At 42.7% G+C, this 20,503-nt stretch overlaps 1 protein-coding gene across 4 annotated transcripts in view; it reads right to left on the reverse strand.

The window, feature by feature from the left end:
* LOC149352264 (uncharacterized) overlaps nucleotides 1-20,503 on the reverse strand; it is a 37,010-nt gene that overhangs the window by 11,383 nt on the left and 5,124 nt on the right. For all 4 annotated transcript variants that reach the window (XR_016290721.1, XM_089581425.1, XM_089581426.1 and 1 more), the window contains exons 3-5: nucleotides 18,604-18,692; nucleotides 15,497-15,608; nucleotides 4,872-4,934 (exon numbers count right to left, since the gene is read on the reverse strand). Coding sequence is in view for 3 of the 4 variants with exons in the window: in XM_089581425.1 (XP_089437551.1) it covers nucleotides 4,872-4,934; nucleotides 15,497-15,608; nucleotides 18,604-18,692 (264 nt within the window). In the remaining variant the exon portion in view is untranslated. The remainder of the gene's footprint in view (nucleotides 1-4,871; nucleotides 4,935-15,496; nucleotides 15,609-18,603; nucleotides 18,693-20,503) is intronic.

Here is a 20,503-nt window from a genome sequence, read left to right on the forward strand (position 1 = left end):
AGAGGTAACACTGTCAATCATCCAATACAACGCACAGAAAACATTGTGAACCCCAAAAACATACAGCTCTAATTACAAACTACAGTCATTCAAAAGCAAAGTTTATTGGCACAAGCTGTGGCTGAGGCTCGTTAGATAGTGTCAGGTCATGTCATTTTAGCTTTGACAGCGACGTCTTATCAAAGAACTTCAAGGGGTGTCCAGTGGTGAGTACTGTTTAAGGTTCTAGGCCATGATGATGCTGATGTGTCACACATGTTTTAATATGTTCGCAACGTTTACTTTTAACCTTGGGAGCTCAATAAGAAGAGACTACATAATTTGCCAAATGCACTGAGTCATGCAGGCCCAGACATGTTCTCAGGGTAAACATTCATCTGAGGCTTGCTGGAACTTTCAGAGTATTCTGTTTTACTATTCTGACATTACTTATTGTGCAGTCTCAATTTCAATGAGACACAGACGCAGCATCCCACGTCCCTGACCCACCTTGAAATCTCTCGAGAAAGAGTAGCCGATCCAGCAAATACTATTCAAGTTTGACAGCAGCCATGCACATTCTTTGAATCATTATGCCACAAGGCAGAAAAAATGAAAACATAGAGCAAGAGAAAATTTTAGCTATGTTACGAAAAAAAAAAAGGAGCACATAACAATGGTTTTCTATGTGGCCCAAAGGGTATACAATTGTAGCTCAGTACTGTGACCCTTGATGATGTGGGCGAATCAAATTATAGGCAATTTTTCTAGCAATGGAACATTTTCAATGCATTTACACCTCAGTAACATGGAAACTTGCTGTTTCAGCAGTGGACAAGGTCAAAATGCACACAGCCCAACTAGGCCCATGCATATTTTTTTCTTAACATGGATACCAATGACAAGACCTCGAGCACATCTGCACAGATATTTCCATTCCTGTATTTTGAGTAGAGGACACCATCGAAAGATAGTGTGTGAAGGCTGAAATTCCTCAGAGGTGGCCTTTTTGTTTTGTTTGGTGTTTATGCTTTACAGTGCCAAGGTATACCAATCAGACCCTATTTCCCAATTGAGTATTGCTTGAATGACTAAAAAGAAAGCTCCCTGAAGCATCTCCTACATTACCAACTACATTCAGCACCTGTTAGCCATCAGGATGCAGATACTATATAGTACAAGCAGTTTGTGAGATGTGAGCAGCCTTAGTAGAAGCGCCATAATGCGTCTCATGGCCCACAAAGCATCTGAAACTGTGCAGAATTTTTTGTGATGATAATGACGAACAGGACTCATAGTATTCGAACTTAGATCCCTTGACTTGACAGATGTCAAGCATGCACAACTGGATGAAGCAGCAGTTGTGGCGTTCATTTCAAACTAAAAGTGCAGCAGTGCAGTCACATCATCTGCACTGTGGGTATAGAAAGCCTGAATCTTACCGAAGTTGTGACAACTGCCTTTTCAAACCAAATGCACAGCACACTTAAGGTGACACTAAGGACAACCACATTAAATTATCGTTCTCAGTACAAGTTGGTTCTGATGATGCTCATGATGGGGTTTTTTGGTGCAAGGGCATCTAAGGATTGTCTCTATCTGGCTATTCTGGTGCTTGTTCACTGTTCACCAGCAAAAGACGCACTCATTGGCGAGAAAACTGGATTTAAAAATCTACCCACCAATCGATTCAAACTACCAAAAAAGACAGGTGCCACCGTTTTGAAGTGAATAAGATGCAGCATAGCCTCTGAGATAGTCACTGGCAAATTCTCAGAGTACCGCATTGTTTTCTCGTGCTGCCTGGCTTGGAAGGCTGCCGCAGCCTAATGTTACCACAACAGCGAGCACCACCTTTTGCAAGTATTTTCCTTAAAGTGGCGCCCTTCCAATGCCTCCAGGCTGTCCTCTAGGGACTGCATAAGTCTGCAACGTGCTGCTGAATCAAAAATTCTTGTTTCCTGTTTCTTCCAAGTGTTTGAAACCTCAGCCAGCAGCAGCCATATACCTTCCAAGTACGGTGGTGTGCAGAGGAGGAATACACTCTTCAGGGCAACTTTCCAGTGACTCTACTCTGGCATCCATGGCCAAATGTTGATGCACACCTTTCACTTGCGAAATGAGCCGGCAACAGTGACACCTATATTTTATTTCTTGGTACTTTCTAGCTTATAAAAGCTCCATTTTTGATGCGAGTCGTCTCTTTGTGTTTAGAATGCAGTACCCTATTGATACAGGCCAACTTTTATTTGTCCTCATGTCCTTAAAAAAAAACAAAACAGGTATGTCCTAATGAAATCATTATCCATTTTAAAAATATGTGAGGAAGTATATTTTTGCTAATTAGCAAAACGCACCAAATTTTTTATCAATGCTTTAAATGCAGCTGCTATACAACTGCTGCGACATACGAGTTCCTTTGATACCCAAGCAATTGTTCCAAAACTGGCATGCCTTCATACTGTAGGCTGTGTAGCAAGAAATAGAGTCACCAAATCAAGTACGTCTCAGCAGCGGTGTGCACATGTCTTGATGGCCAGCCAGTCCAAAGACACTTTTCATTCCAGCTGGGCACTATATCTGCTTCCACTGCAGGGATTACAGCTAACAGTATCTACAGCCAGTGCCATGTTGTGGAAAGAAAAGGTATAATAAAGCAACCATAGAAATAATTGAGGTGTGCAAAAACGAGAAAAAGAAAGATGCATAAGTACCATGACCTAAGTCCTGTCAGAAAAGGAACTGCAGTTTCTGAATGATGGTTAACGAAAGAAAAACAACGGCTTTCTCTCAAGCACGTATCACTTCTGCCCCATGAGTGTGATATTTCATCGTTCCTGTGTGTTGTTTTCAATTTAAGGTAGCTGGCAACAGTATACAAACTGCAGTAATGCCTGAATAAAAGCCAGAAGTAAGCTCAGAATCCTCTCTATGTGCTTTTTCTGTCATCTATGTGTTGCCTCATCAACACTGCTGCATCAACCAATTGGTGACCACTTCCGAGGGATCTATCCACCATCAAAAGATGGTTAAGATGGAATATGGGCTCAAAACAATGCACTTGAATTTGCCAAGATTGTATATGATTTTCATTTTACTACACACTAATAAGAACAGAAACAGACCTTATTCAGAAAGCTTTTCTATAAGGGAGTAATTATTTATTCACATCCACCTCAGCGCAGCCATATGGCTACAATTCGTTTTGGTTTTTGAGGAAAGGAAATGACACAGTAATTGTCTCCCATTTCGGTGGACACCCAAACCACGCCATAAGGTAAGGCAGGAAGGTGGGAGTGAAAGAAGAAAGAGAGAAAGAGGTGCCATAGCAGAGGGCTCCGAATAATTTCGACCAGCCGGGGATCTTTAACGTGCACTGACATCGCACAGCACATGGGAGCCTTTACATTTCACCACCATCAAAACGCGGCCCCGCGGCCGGGATCGAACCCAAGAACTCCAGCTCAGTAGGCGAGCGCCCTACAAAGGAAAGCTCCCTCGCCTTCATAGCTGTATGGCTGCGCTCAGGTGGATGCTAATGAGTAACTACTTGCTAAATGAAACCTACCGGACTAGAAAGTTTTCAAACTTCAGTATGGACAACTCACCGTACAGTTGCAAGAATGAAAAAATCCACATCAATATGGCATGACTGTACCTCCGTTTCACTGCATTTTGCAACTGCCTCACCACATGACATAACTGTCACAAATGCTATCTAATTAAGAATTGAATAACTATTCTAGACTGGTCTGACTATTTCAAGTTATAGCTGTGGGCACACATTTTACACATTTTTTTGGCATTCTACAGCATGTTATTGTCGCACTTTACATATTTTCGGGCAGGCAAATATTTGATATGCTTTAGATTGTGAACTGTCTCAGCAAAGCCTAGTACAATGCCAAATGTTTGCTGTTGTGGATGTCATTTGGATGTCATTTCACGAACACAAACAGAAGAAACCTCGCACTAGGACCACTCTTGAAAATTTTTAAATGAAAAATCCAGCTAATTTGACATACTGGAGTATTTACTGTGCCCAGCAGTTTTTGAGACATGAAATTACATCAAGAACTTAAGAAGACCGATGCTTTTTATCATGATAAGAGAATTAATACAAATGGCTTGATGTACTGCAACAAAAAAACAAAAAGGAAAACCAGATTTGGATCCACTCTTAGGTAAGCTGAGAGTGAGCTGTACATGCCTATACGAGTGTCAACTATCAGCACCAAAGTTAGAAGCCAATTAATGCATTTTGCAAAAAAAAAACGCTCTGAACCACTGAAAGTTTCCTTGAGTGAACTGGTGCATCTTTCATTCTGAAATCTGACAAACAAAAGACGAACATTTATAAACTGCTTTCCCATCAAAGCTGCAAGAAAATTTCCTACAAGAAAGTTACAGAGTATCAACTGCAACACGCTGGGGTGTTCATAACCTAAAACTTCATCACTCTGATTCTTCTGACAGTTGTATTATCCTCAAGACATTTTTCTCAGAACAAAGTGCACCAAACAGTCAAGGACAGGGAGACTGCCGTCACAGGGAGCCACAGCCACCAGGATCATGTGCACTAAGCACCATCGACAAGAACAGCAAGCCCAAATCAGGACCCGATGCCACAAGAGATTTCAACTTAATGCTTTTTTCGTCTTCAATGCACGTTTGTCGCGGCATGCATGCAAAACTTTGCTACAAAGCACCATAGGTACCACTGTAGGTACACATGTCCATTGGACCATAGCCAAGCAAGCAGCTACGATTTCTTTCTTTTATGATTTGGGCATTAAAAGAGCAGCTCCTTTAAACAGTCCTCCTCTTCAATCTAAAAGAATAAAATTGACCACCAGCTTGAACTTTACAAATTTTACAAGATATATAAGTACCTGTAGGGCTTTCACTTCAAGCTTAAGACTGTGGGCCAACTGCTCGGCACCGGAGGCCCTTTCCTAGAGGAAAAAAGGAAATGTGGAGACCAGGATTTCATTAGGAAATATACATTTGTTGCCCGGTAAGAGCCACATGCTTAGTGCTCCAAATGACACATTCTAATTGAGTCCCCAATGAGTGCTGTGCTCATAACTTCATGATGAGGCAGCATAACAAAACAAGCGACTTTCCATGATTTGAGAACGACTCACTCTGTTTACAATATGAGTACAGTTACATAATAAAGATTACCCTCACTAGCAAAAACTGCGGAACACTGACCCTAGGGGCACAGCAATAATCCGAATAGCTTACACTACATTCTTTTTTTCAGGTCAAGGTGATACATGAGCTGGCATATTTATTTATTTATTTATTTATTTATTGTACGCCTCAAATGCCCCTGAGTAGGGGTATTACATGAGGGGAAACAGTACAAAAAAAAAAATGAATCTGAAATGAATGACATGGGGTTTAAAACAGAACATTTTCAATGGCTTGTTTAAAATGGACGGGGCTGGTGTGGAGTGCGGCATCGGCAGGCAGGCCATTCCAGTCTACTGCAGTCTGGGAAAAGAAGGAATGAAGGTGCGCAGTGGTGCGTGCGCGGGGGGGATAAACGGCTTTGCTGTGACTGGTGCGAGGAGACACGTGATGAGCTGGTTTTAGATCTGCAAGGGATGAATGATAAAACTTGTGGAAAAGGATTAGTCGGCAGATTTTGCGTCGCAGCTCGAGGTCAGGCAGGTTAGCTCTTGATTTCATGGCAGTCACACTAGAATGATAAGAGTAGTCTGAATGGATGAATCTAGCAGCACGGTCTTGCACTGATTCAAGTGCTTTAGTTAGATAAGAAATGCTTGCCATCCCTCCAGCTGTGAAACAATTAAGATAGAAATCCACTAAAGGGGTCAAAAAGCACAGAGTCCATTGATAGCTGCAGTGTGTCAAAATAAGCCACAGCTACCCTTAAGATTCAACACAACACTTTTGTTCCAAATATAACAGACAAGTAACTTTTCCCCATAGTTCATTTCTCATGTAGCTAAGCTGCTCCCATAACTCAAAACAAGGAACTGTATAAAAAATTATAAACGGTTTTCGACGTTAACCCCAGCTTACATATCCATGCTGACCTAGTATAGCACTGTGTACTACTACAAGCTACAACATTTATATCTGTGACATGCCAACTTTCTTCAAGCCTGCTATAAAACTCTATTGAAATGGGTAAATTGAAGGCTGAAGTACAGGTACTTTTTGTTATTTTACAGCAAATAAGGTCTTTCCAGCCAAGCAGATAATGATGTGCTTCTGTAGATCTTGTACCAGCTGCCTGAACTCAGCTTCTGCACGCTTCATGTCATCAGTACTCCTCAATGGCTGGACCTCTCACAATCTCTCATGTCCATTCATTGTACAGATGCTTGACAATGCAACAGCATGGGCGCTGCCATATTTGGTCACGTGATCCCACCACCAGTGTGGGCATTCTAGCTTAGGCGGCTGCCGGCACACTCGCGCCGCCCGGCAAGGTGGTGTTCCACATAAAGAACTGGCAGGGGCCACAAAAGTGCTGTGCGAAGGCGCACTGTGTGTTTTTGCTACTGAATACTTAATGTGAGTACCTAATTTACTTGCCACCATCCAAATGCTTGAATTGGCCTGAATGTGCTGAAAAACTGAAAAACCTGCTGCTAGCTTTTCTTTTTCTTTTTTTCATTTCAGCATCTGATGCTCATGATGAAACCAAAAATTTATTTTCCCGCTGTGTACATTATAAGCATAGCATAGTCTCGGAGAGCTTCCTTTCTAGAGCTCTGTATTTTGGCCGCAAGAAGCAATATTAATAAAGAGGCTTTTCTGGTTCCTTAGCACTGTAGAGAATTCACAACTGAACATGAACACGTATGTGATCATCCCCAGTTATGCCCATGCACAAGGGTTGATCCAGAAATAAGGTTCCCATTCATTTTTAAAATAGACAACATTGTTTATTCTCACAGAAATTTACATCATTGGAAAGATGAAACTTTGCTGTTTTTCTAGGTAATCGCCATCTATGCATTTTTGTAGACGGTGCTCCAATTTCTGCATCCCAATGTCGTAGAACTCCAATGCCAACCCACTGAGGAAGTGTTTCGCCTCTTCTTTGGCTTCATCGTCGCTCCGGAAGCATTGGCCACTCAAATGTTCCTTTAACTTGGGGAACAAGTGATTATCACTAGGAGCGAGGTCTGGACTGTACAGTGGATGGAGCATGACAGTCCACCCAAAGTTTGTCAAAAGTTCCCGGGTTTAACGGGAGACGTGAGGTTGGGCGTTGTTGTGAAGCAGCACTACACCGGCTGCCAGTCATCATCGCCAGCGGTTCTGGATAGCCCGCCAGATTTTTCTTAATGTTGCACAATAACTGTCTGAGCTGACTGTTGTCCCATGTACCATGAAATCGATCAGCAATATCCCCTTACGATCCCAAAAAACACTGGCCGTGGCTTTGCCAACAGAAGGAGTTTGTTTTAACTTTTTTGCGACTGGTGACCCTGGGTGACACCACTGTTTGGATTTTTGTTTCGTTTCAAGAGTGAAATGAACGTCTCGTCTCCCGTAACAATGGAGTCCAACAATCCTTCCTCATCTTCTTGACACTTTTGGAGAAACTGGCTAGTGGTCTGATGTCAATAACTGCTGTACCCATCGAGCACAACACATGCGATACCCCAATTTTTCAGTCAAAGCTCTTTCCACTGTACCTTAAGAACTCCAAGGAATCTAAGCAACAAGTTCACGGACAATGATCCTCCTGTTCTGAAGCACTTCGCGTTGGACCATCTCGACAACTGCCTCCGAAACTGACGGTCTTCCCCTCCATTCTTCACAGTGGACTTCCTTCCGACCGGCACTAAACTCCCTGCACCACTTTCGGACACGTCGAACGGACATACACTTGTCGCCATACACCTCTGTCAACTGACGATGAATATACGCGGGTGAAGTCCCTTTGGCATGCAAAAAGCGAATTATCGAACAAAGCTCACACTTGGCGGGATCAACAATGGGAACGTCCACATCGGACGGCTGCTGAGCCAAGAATGAGCGGTGCAGCGAAGCGCAGAGAGTGGGAGAACAGCCGCATGCAACAGTGTTGCCGGATTTCGCCTCACACCTTCCCGTGTGGCTAGAGCTTTTCGAGAACCTTTCTTCTAGATCAACCCTCATATATTATTTTACCTTAACATGAACGTGTATGTGATCACCCCCAGTTATGCCCATGTGTATTATTTTATCTTCCGTTTACTTTCTGCTTCCAAGAAACAATGCAAGTTGCTCGAAGGCCAGCTTAAGTGCTCTGAGGTGCTCAAACAGGCCCTGGAAAATGTAAAACCATACTGCGCTGGCATACAGGTACTGCAGTGTAGTTAGCTGGAATCAGATTAAGTATATAAAATTCTATCATGCGAATTTTCACCAGTGTTTCCTGCATAAGAGTCATTTTAAATGCTTCAACTGCTCTATGAACTGTGTCACCATCCAAGGTTGACGGCATGCACACTATGGCATGCCTCCTCCATCTGATGACTTCACTATAAAGAAGTAGCGGTGAGCGAATATTGAAATTTTCAAATATGAATTGGATACAATATGAAGAAAAATGGCTTCGAATATCGAATAGATTACCGAATATCTGTTCACTATGAAAAAAACACTTCAGAAAATGATATACAGGCAAATGCTGTGGCACTTATGTTTTTCAAAATGGTGCATGTTCTTTGCAACTGAAATAAATGAAACCAGACTGACTCAGCACCATATAAAAAGCACGATGTGCACAGAAATGTACACTACTTGATTAGATAGCATAACAGCATCCAACCTGAAATGCGATGTAAAATGAAATCCATAAAATGACACATGACTGACAACTAAAAATAGCATGACGGCTGGTAAGACATCATTAATTCGGAGTTTAAAGCCTGTTTCACATGCCAGCGAAAATGCTAGCGAATTCTGTCGCTGCGGCGGAAAAACCTGTTTTGAGTCGTCGCTGCGACGAGCGGCGAGGTTTCAACAAGTTGGAAATTTTCGCTGCGACGCGCCGCTCAATCGCTCAGTCGCTTGCATGTGAACCGGCCTTAAGAGGCCGGAAGAAATGCCCGAATTACCTGAAGGTCGATTAATAAATTGCCCGCGCCTCCCCGAAAAAAAAAAAAAAGCCGAAAATGCAAAAATGCGGATGAGGAAGCTCCATTGCACTAACACTTTAAAAAGCCCGTGTCGAACACGCAGTTTCGGTGTACTGGAAGAACAACGCGGACGTAAGTAAGGGGAATGCACATCGGCGTCGGAATGGAGAGACTGTTTCTAAATAGGAAAAATATTTATAAGCCACACGCCAATTGGCGTTCGAAACCAGTGCGGAGATGGGTTCAGACAATGGGCGAATGCGCGGGCTGACATCTACCATCGCCGCGGGCTAGCGGCAAAACTCAGAAACCGAAACTTCGCGGCCAGGCTATTTTTGGTCTGACGACAGGGTCCCTTCGATATTTGTCACGCCTACCGTTAAGAGCTGTCCAGGTCACAGTTCACCTTCAATAAGCAGGATTTTTACATGATCGTGTGCCTGTTGTGACACCTTGACTCGCGCCTTCAGGAGCCTCATGCAAAGTTCCGCAAGTGGGCTTTCCCGCATATCATAGTTGACCAAAACGAGATGGCAGACCTCATGCTAGGAGAGTATAAAGGCGACAGGATGAACGCCACAGGTGTAGGCATTAAGCACGTAACGCATTATGGAAGGATCAAAGAAAAAATAGCGCACTCTCTCGCTGTGAAGCGGGTTATTGACCATCTTGTTACCAGGTGTCATATGTGGAAAAGCCCACTTGCGATATTTCGTTCAAGGTAGAGCTTAGCAGCGGCCGAATGCGATCGGTCCACGTAATAAACGCCGCAGAAGAAAGTGAAGAGGACGCATTTGTATTGCTCTCCTGGCACTTTAAACTCTTATCGTTGGATAATTTGCTCAGATATTGCAGTTTTGTCATGGCCAAATTTATGAAAGTCGGTGAGGTCACTGGCGAATATCTGAAAATTTTCAAATATTCGAATCGAAACATTTTCAATTTGTATTCGACATTTCGAATATTCACACACCCCTACTATAAAGGCTTTAAGATAATTGGGAACAATATTTTTTGGAAGAGTTCACAAACTTTTTGCTGCACAAGCAGCAATACATATACGGGGTGTTTCACCTAAGGCAATTTTTAAAGACAGATTTTTTTATAGTTAGAGGAACGCTTTTTTCGGCATAGCATTTTCAGCAATGTAGTACATCAGAATACAGCCAAAACATACCTAGCAGGTGGGTTAACTAATACTGAATAGTTTACTTTTTAATTATGAGTGTTAGGCTGTTTAATTATTGAGAGGCATGTAGCCCACCGTAATTAATATCCATGCCAATTTTTAGAGTTCAGAAAACGCAGCTACCCTCGGCACTGTTGCCCAACAAATTCTGGCTACATCGCACCAAGATACATGCGGTTTTGAGAAGCTTGCAGGCAAAGCAACTCTCCAGTGCACGTAACTCGCTGAAATAGCCAACATTTGCTGGACCACAGCGCCGTGGGTAACTGCGTTTTCAAAATTCTAAAAACTGATATGGTTCTTACTTTTGGTGGGTTACATGCCTCCCAGTAATTAAGGAGCCTAACAGTAATAGTTAAAAAAATTCAGGGGGCACTTTGGCTCTCTAAAGTGCTGCAAGGCAAAAGCCTTTCCTGGCGTACTGTTTGGCATTGACTGCGAGACTGTTTGTGCTGTACTAGTGCTTTATTTGACTACACACTATTACTACACATTACAACTACACACTTTGACTGCCGACTTTGACTGCTTCTTTAGCATAACTCTCTCTCTGCTTCGATGAGTTCGGTTGTATCCGTGGCTCTGTTCGCAGTAATGAGGTATGTAATGTGGTCACCCACGGACGCCTTACGCCCCCTGTCGGAGCAGAAGACAACTATTTTATTAGTTGTCGTGTGCTCCAAAAGGAGGTGTTAGGTGTCCGTGGGTGACCTCATTACTTCGAATCCGCGCACTCTGATGTCATGACCATTTCGACAAACCGAAAAGCATGACACCTCTGCTGAAAACCTTCTGTCGACAATGATGAGGCATTAAAATAAGTTAAAAACTATTCAATATTAGTTAACCAGCCTGCTAGTTAGCATGTCTTAGCTGTATCCTGAAGTGCTATACCACTGACAATGCTATGCTGAAAAAAGCACTCTTGTAACTCAGAAAGCCTATTTTTAAAAATTGGGTAAAGTCTTAGGTGAAACACCCTGTATTACTGCTCTGAAGATTACAAGCTGTTCCCCCAGCAAATACCAGCGCTGAATATAGTTGGCGCACGGGATTTATGTTTTTTCTGTCATTTTTTCAGTACAAAATCCTATAAATGTTATGTTCTTACAGTAACATGCACATCAAAAAGAAGAGAGAAAAATGCACGTCAAGAAAAATTCTCAGAAAACTGACAGTCTAAGGTACTAAGACCTCCAAATGTAGGCTGCTCTGTCAAATTTTCCGCCGATTTGGCCACAGGAGCGTTGTTGCCTACATCACAGTGCATTGTTTTTGAATAGTGTTGGCATCTGTCCACAAGCAGCAATAAAAAATTCGCAGGCGGCCCTCACTTGATGCTGCAAATTTCTGCAGTAGTGGTTATAGTTATCTATGACGGTGATTAGGATGTGCATGCTATCTTAATTACCACCGACGAAGGAAATTAACAGTCTTTCATGATTGAGGCCTTTCAAAGACCAGTATGTCACAAACAGTAGATTCAAAGCCAAATGGTTGGTTGTCGAACTGACACTAAAATGTATCTGTAGGCACCATTATGATTTCTTGTTGTAACCTGGAAGCTTCTGCTTCCCAAGCAAGACACTCAGGATCGTGCTGCTCCTTACGTTTCATACGGGTTCCCTGCCAGCGTCAGGGTTTTGTCTTCGCTGTGCTTCACTGAGCTTTAGGGGTGTGTGCTTCAGGACCTAGACGAAGTCGGCACTTATGTTTTTGATCACGCTCACAACAGTGTTGTTGAGCAGCGCTTGAACTCATTGATGGTCTACAAGGCCGCATGATCTTTGCTGGAGTTTTCATTAATGCAGTAATGTAACGAGTTTTTTAAGACTTGATAAGAGCACGAGCCCCTGCCGTGTGCTGTGCAAGGAGTCTTTTTTTTTTTGCCCTTTTCCTTTTATGCCACACACCACCACATGCTCGGTGTGGCACTACATATATTTATTTTTTTTAAACACCTTGACAATGAGCCCCTCTGTATGTTGGGTCAGACACATACTTTTTATTATTTTATTTGCAACCCCGTGCCCCTCTCCCAGAGCCAGACACCTTGCATTAACAGCTATCCGCGCAGAACACACCTGACATATGACACAGGCTACAGAGTAGCAGTTCGTGGCTGAAGAGGCCAGAGGTGGCAGCGGCCCTAGTAGCGCTACATGTTGCGTATAAAGCGAACTGCTATCTGTAAATGGTCTATATATAAGTGCTTTCTTCGCTAAGGAATGTGCAATCTTAAAAATTTTGTATGCTATTTGTTCATGCCTATAGCAGCTCAATCACTGAAATTAAGCATGACAGCACAACCCTATGAGCCATGAATGAACTGCTCAACAAAGAAACGAAATACAGTCACAATGCATCATTGCGAAATGACACAGAAGCTGCTGCAAAAACGCAGGCAAAAAGGAGACTACCATCACAGTCAGATCACTTGTAAATGGCAGCATACCCTCCCAGTATTTGGATACCGCTGTCTTAAACTGCATTTTGTTGCCATTAAAAGCATTCTTATTTCATAAATGTGTGGTGACCCCTATGGCCGCTTTTTTTTCTTGCTTGCAAAATGACCCATCCCAAATGCAGCCACTTTACCTATTCACAGATAGCAAGGCCAAAGTCTCTTACGAGGCTGTGGGAAGCTGCAAGCTCGACTAGTGGCACCAGAGCCTACTGTCTGGCATACAATTTTCTTCACTCCCAAAACCTGCACTTAAACAGTGCTGAAGCAGCTGGCCTCAGCAGCCCTCCGACACAGCATTCCATTATCGCAAAAGGAGGGCTCCTTACCCATGGACACCTCTGCACACTAACACCCCTCAGTGAGCAAAGGTAGTACCACTCTTCTCTCCTACTCATGAACTGCAGCTCCTTCTCTCTCTCTCTTTTCTACAGTGGCTCCCCTTATGCAGCGCTCAACTAATAGACACTCTATAGATTGATTGCACCGAGTATTGGATTGTATCGCATTGGTGCTTGTATGCACTACTTGCGTTGTTTGGCACCTTGGGAGAGGAGGAAGTAAGAAAAAAGCACGCGAAAACATGATGGTGTTCGGCCAATGGGAGAGCCGAACATCGAGGGAAAGCACAGGGAAGGAGATGGACAGCATACTTCAAAGGTTGCATTACATTTAGTTCATTCGTGGGATTTACTGCATTTTGTGCCTCTTCTCTCTGCAGAGGGTTTGGTTGCTGCATTTGGCTTCGCAAGGTGAGTTCCAGTTGGCTGACCTTGCCCGCAACTGTGCGTGGCTTAATGGTCTTCCCAGGAAGCCTTCACCCATAAACAACAACCCCGTGAAGGACCACAACAACCAATGTTGTAGTGAGCCTGTGTGCACTGCACATATCTGAAAAATCAAACTGCTTTGCTGACCCTACACTTGGAGCCTGTTTGCAACTTGTCAGTGAGTCGACAAACCTGCTGCAGTGTCCTCTACATGGACTCTTACTAGCAAGATGCAGGCCACATGCAGGCCAAACCATCACATAACTGGTGCTCCACATAATGCATTGAATGTGGGACTAAATACAGGACAAAAAGAATGACAAAGGTGATACACCATCCTCTCCTCTACTATGCAACCTACCTAGCAAGCTGCTTCCCCACCCTATTAGCAAGAGAAATGTAACAGAAGCCAATTACAGCCGTCTGTGCCCACAGAACAAAGAAAACAACACATGCTTACATAAATAGCAGTTGTTACTCTTAAAATCAACACGCGCGACAGAAAATGAACAAGATAGCTTTTTGCATAAACTATGCTAACAAACCAAGAATGTTTGGATACCCACATGAGGATACTGAGCCATATTTAGCCACACCAGGATAGGAGTGACACTTCCAGGCCAGATTCAACAAAACCACAGGCTGTGTCCAGCAACTGAACTATGTCCAGCAACCAAGCTATATCCAGCAACTAAAGAACAAGGATTTCCTGGATGAGACTGCACATGCCAAGCTCTCTAAAACTAAGGGGAGAAAACTAAGTCCTCATGTGGCCGCATTACCCATGCCAATCAGTGGCAATGAAGGTGTAGCACTTGCGGAGTCTGGTGATGGCTGTCGTAAACTGCTAATGAGGGTGCACTGTTGCACGACTGGAGAGCAGGAAGAGCCGCCGCGGTGGCTCAGTGGTCATGTTGCTCGGATGCGGACCCGAAAGAAGTGAGTCCGATCCTGGTCGCAGTGGTCGCATTTCGATGGAGGCGAAATGCTAGAGGCCAGTGTACTGAGCGATGTCAGAGCACGCCAAAGAACCCCAGGAGGTCGAAATTATCTACAGCCCTCCACTACGGTGTCCCTAATAGCATGAGTTGCTTTGGGACGTTAAGCCCCATAAATGAGAACCTGAAGAGCAGAAAGGATTACCTTCTGAAGGCTGGTTCATATGCAAGCGACTTAGCAAATTGAGCAATTGAGTGGCACGTAGCAGTGAAAATTTCCAACTTGTTGGCCTCTATACTCTGCCGCTCGAGCCACGGCAACGACTCAAAACAGGTTTTTGTGCACAAACAATGGCCACAATGGTCACGACTTATATTTGTTAGTAAAGATTCAGCCCGGTCAACATTTTTGTATCACAAGCATTTGCACTAGAGGAAATTACTTTAAACAATAACTACTCTGCATAAGAATTATGCTTTAGTCTTGCAAAATGCTTCTGCATTTAGAAAGTGTTTCCTGCAAGCGATTTCAACAAAAATATGAATTAATTAAAAATTAAGTTTAGATGTCAGCACTGTACCGGCAAAAACAATCAATGGCAACATTATGTTCCCAAACAAAGGGAATGCTAGGACCTTGAGCCTTACATCTGCTCTGACTTTCATTTTTACATCAAGGATGCAAGCAACGCTACTGCAAGTCAGCTCTTCAAGTTTCACTCTAGAGCATTGCAAGCCAAAATGCCAAAAGGGCAAAACTAATGGCCATAAGCATTACAAACATGTACCCTTGCTGTGTCTCACATTTTCAAGCTTTTATTTGGTACCAGCACAAATGAACTCCTACAAGCTTCGTTGGTGTCACTTCAAGAGAATCAATACAGCAGGCACAAACCACTTTGAGCCATGATTCTGGATGCAATATGAAAGTGAAGTCAGGCATGCAGTTCCTTGACTGCCCAGTGCTACACACTGACAATGCTCTTGTAAACTTGAAAGACAACGTTCAGCAAGTAGTTGATGACAGTGAAATGTACCAGGGCTGTCTTCAGGTTGCACTCTACTTGCTGGATCATCCTCTCCAAAGCAGCAGTCTCATCCCGCTCTCTGGCCTGCTGCTGCTCCAGCTGCTCCTCTAAACTCTTCAGCCTGCAGTCACAGTCAAGCATTGCCCCAAGCTGTTTCCACACAAGAAGACGTGACTGGAAGAAGGCCTACAGCCACTCCACTTGGTGTGCTAACAAATTTGCAACTTCAATCATAGAAATGTATTGATGCTTGAGTCAAACAGCAAAACCTACTAAAAGTAAAATGCTGTGAATACATAACACTAGACTGAGAGAGCCATGAAATACAATCACTGAAAGAATAAAGCAATGATTCAGCCAAACCTTTCAAGTAAGGATAATTATGCAACACTTATGCAGTCACAGTAAGGATTACATAGCGAGAACAAAGAAAGGAACTGTCTGGATATCAAAGAAGCTCAGGGTTGCTTACAACTCACTACGCAGGTGAGTTTCATCTAAAGATAGAAAATTGGGTTCTGCTACACTGGTACAACACCTGAAATCAGAGCTGTTGCTTTCTAAACGTTGCCACCACAAAAATATTCCCGAGAAACTTTTCAAAATCACAAGGCCCACATGCAAGCAGCAGTTATCACTGTCCTGGCATGCAAAAAACAGCTTTGACGGTCCAATGATACCAGTTGCCAAAGGCAAGAAATTCAGAATCTGTTGTGACGCCTAGAAAGGCAGTACAATAGTGCTTCGTTAATACAGACACGGTGGTTCCCAAGGATGCTCACAAGCGAGTTGTCTGTATAATAAATTGTGAAATAAAAAAAAAATGCTCAGGAAAAGCACTTTGTGATTAAGACTTGGTTCTGTACACAGTGGTGGGCAGTGAAGTAGAAATTAAGACAAAATCTTGGCAACTCCAAGTGCATTATCTTGGTCACCATTAGCTTAAAATTATGTGGTGCAGTTTGAATCACCTAGCAGATATGCGCTAGTGGTTCCCACGAACCACTAGTGCATATCTGCACTCCTTTTTTTTTGACAGCTTCTGAATAAGGCTGTCAATGCAGCACAGGCAGCAGGGAAAGTTTTTTTCACAGCCATTCATATAATACCGCAAATGTTAGAGCACATCAAGCATGCTCCTTGGCAATGTATAGCGTAAAACCACACAAAAGAAAGGGCCACCACTCAGCCATCTTGAAACTTGGGAAAAAACCCACCTAGGCGCAAATGATTTCACGACACAAAAAGAGACGAGGAGACAACGGACAGGCGCCATTTGCACTTTCACATTGCCTATCACTGGTGCCCTTCACTCAAAACACTCGAAAGGAAAGATTTTGTTGGGGCAGTTGAGGTTCTGTTCTCAGCGCTGTCCATATTAACAAAGAAAAATAGATGGACCCCAATGGTCTCTGCCCATTTTCACACTGTCCATTCTCTGGACAGCAAGTTTCCATACTAAAGAGGCATAAATACACTGGAAAACTTTGGTCTCCAGAAATGTTATCCATCACGAGTCATCCACATTAACGGGGGTTGTATTAATGAGACACAACAGTACATTCATTTGATTTCATTTGTCCATTATTAGTTATACATGCACAGAAAACCAAAAGGTCAAGGACAAAAGGTACCGAGTACCTGACAGGTCCCTAAATATGAAGTTCATACAGGGCGGATTTAAGGGGAGGTCAGTGAGATCGGTTGCCCTTCTCAAGTGAGAAATATTGCATAGGAAAACCACACTGAAGCCTATTTTTAAAGAAAAAAAAAGTTCAAGAAATACACGGCTCAAATGGGTCCGCCCCCCCCCCCCCCCCCCCCCATCCCAACTGCCCTCTCCAAGAGCGACCCATTAATTTGCCCCTGGGTTCATACCCAAGCAGCATAAAACTGAATTTATTTTTTCATTAAATAAAAATGTAAACTGGCTACAACCAGACGTTTCATGCAAAAATTAGTGCAAAATAAGACCAAGGCAACAGTTTTCTCACTGCTGTTACCAAACAACTATCATGTTGTACCATTCTGACAAACTACTAAATATGATTCTAATGCACACATTCACTTGGAGATGCATATTTTTTGCAACAATAATGGGTAAACTTTGGACAGCAGATGATGCTAACCCTTTGCAAGCCAAATTGTAAAATGACAACAAGTGAGGAAAACATCAAATCCAGATGATCCATACTGAATATACCCACCTCCCTAGGCTCCTCCAGTGCAACTAGCGATCACTCCCCAGGTTCCTCCAGTTCAACCAGCAATAAATACCAATGCTGCTTGTCCAGTGTTGTTCGTAACACCGAACTACTACTGCAAAGGCTATTTGTTTCATTCCATGATGGAACCCGACACAGAAAATACATGTTCATGGCTAAGAGCAAATAAAGATGGCAGCTTTGACTAGTTAACATATTAAATATCTCATAAAGCCCTCAAGAGTACTGTGGAGTATAAAAGCAGCACAAATAAATGCAATGTGGCAGCCCCACCATTTTAGATCAGAACCTAACCAGATTTGGAGACATTTAGTATGATGATGATTATTATTGTCATGATGATTACTTTTAATGCTATACCCAACAGATCCTGAAACATTAAAGCACATCAATGTTGTGATCAAAAGATGATGAGTTCACGAACAATCTGATGTTACACAGGTGATTCAGCATAATGACAAGCAAACCAAAAATTATCCATCTAGAAACTGCATCTTCCAGTTTCATTTTTATTTTAATTTTTTAGCAGATTTTCCTCCCACTCGATTCAAACTTGTAATGTATACACTGAAAACGATTCTATAATCGCTATTTTGAAGTGAATGACGGTGTATCCTAGCCTCTGGAATCGGCGGCCAAAAAAATTAAATGTGTCGATGCACACCAGTTTACTTACAGAATAGACCGGTTATGGTGACACCTCAGTTTCACCTTATGGCCTTTTCTAGCTCATCAAAATCCTCAATTTCAGTAAAAGAAACATCTTTGTCATTAGAATGCAGCAATCAAGTGATACATGCCAATTTCAATTTACCCTTAGTGCCCTTTTAAGCAGCTTGTATTATGGATTACCAGCGATAAAAGCATTGGACAAAACAAAACGAAATCCACCTTCTCAGCTGTTCCGTGCTGACTTTTTGTGCATCTTCAAGCTGTATTTGCAGTTGCTTGTTCTTTTCTTCAAGTCTTTTAGTCAGGTCCTGCACCATCCAAAAACCCATTAATAACTATTAGATAATAAACTACTAAACATAACTTAAACTACATACACACAAGGTTTCACACCTGGTATATAGGCAGCAATAGTAACCAGTGCACTGTTTGCTCAGCTCACAAATTAAACGTGCATAACTTGGCACCACAGCTCTCTTTCACAAAACATTACAAAAGAAAAGTGAACTGCTGAGCTAGCATTTTTTACAAAAACATGACTTGCACTTCATCTATGATGTCTTGCTTCTCAAAAGAAAGCCTTGATATTTTAACCCTCAAACATACAGCGTACGTTCAGCAGCATAAAGACAACACTGGAGCTATTCGGAAGTATGTTTATAAAATTATGAGCTCTAGGTCATAACACCTCAGGTGGAACAGTGCAAGGACAAATGAACGACGAAGAAAAAGGGAAAAAGGACACACAGACAAGATCTACCAGCCACCAACCAACACTAACCACTGCTGGCTGCCAACTAGCCCTACTGTTGATCTTACCCTAGCTGCTAACCACTGAACCATGCATTAAAGATGGTTATAAACTTCATCCAGAAAGAACAATTTATGACAGCTTTTCTGCAAAACAATTGCTGCATATAACACATATAAAAACAATCTGCAGTATCCTACTTGTGCTTCTGGTTAATATATTTTGACTTGGTCAATCCTGCAAAACCTTCAATGAAGTAAGGGAACTACATCAAACAAGCTTTCTGAACACTGTGGGTTGGTGCATCTTAGGCAGAATATGTCAAAAATAGTCAATTCAAACAAAGTTAGTTTCATTTTACAAGAGTATACTTAAAGGGATACTGAATAAAAATCTGGAAATACTGAGAAAGCGCTAGATTTTCATTCGTAAGATACGATTACCCAAGTATACAGTCATCATTCCGGTTATTTTTGAGCGGATGGCTGTATTTTGGGCGTTTTGAGAACGGCCGCACTCAGCGAGCACCTGCATATGAGCTGGTGGGCATGACCTCCCATATACCCTCAGCAGCGCCATAGGCAAGCTGGCTTGGCAGTGTACAGTTCAGGAATCCCCGCCTGCTCGTTCCTCTGGCAGGCGCAAGATGGCGGCACTGGTACCATCTCTGCAAAATGTTGCTCTTTTGGTTCACTGTTGCTGCAGACGATGGGGATTTCCAAATAATTCTAACCGAAGCAGGCAAGTAGTCACCAAAAGTATACAACCATGAGATGCAGGCAGAGAATCTTGAACTGTGGACACAAGGAAGCTGAACGAAATGAACTATACAATGAAGCAAAAGCATGTCAAAAGCATTCACTTTCGTGCAGTCCGTGTTGGTGATAGCCTGCAACGGGTAAGGCTGATGTCACATCCCGTACTGTGACAGCTTTCACCGGCAACCGCTAGGTGCCTAATTTCTGTTTCAAAAGAGTGTTGTTTTGGTCACTCTCAGTGCCACAGCTATCATTTGGACCACAAAACTCTGTGGCAGATTTTTTGTTCACTATCCTTTAATGGCCAATTAGTTTCAACTGTTGAAACATCAAGCCCTGCATTTTACTAAAACAACATGGGACTAGTTCAGCAAAGAACAAAAAGCCTAAGTATAGACAAGCAGATATTATGCAAGGCTCATGGCAACAGCAAAAAAGATGGCAGTGTTACTAGGAGAACCTCTACAGAGGCACTCCCATGGCTCCAACTAGTGGACGTGTAGTACCGAGACAACCACACTTGCAGCACACTGGATTCAGATTTCAGTGCTAAGCACATGTAAAAGGTGCTGCAGTAATAAGGTAACACATTTACTTCTTGAAACAATGA

Source organism: Amblyomma mixtum, chromosome 3 (genome assembly GCF_055824585.1).
Source record: "Amblyomma mixtum isolate Tamu chromosome 3, ASM5582458v1, whole genome shotgun sequence".
Taxonomy (NCBI): Eukaryota; Metazoa; Arthropoda; class Arachnida; order Ixodida; family Ixodidae; genus Amblyomma; species Amblyomma mixtum.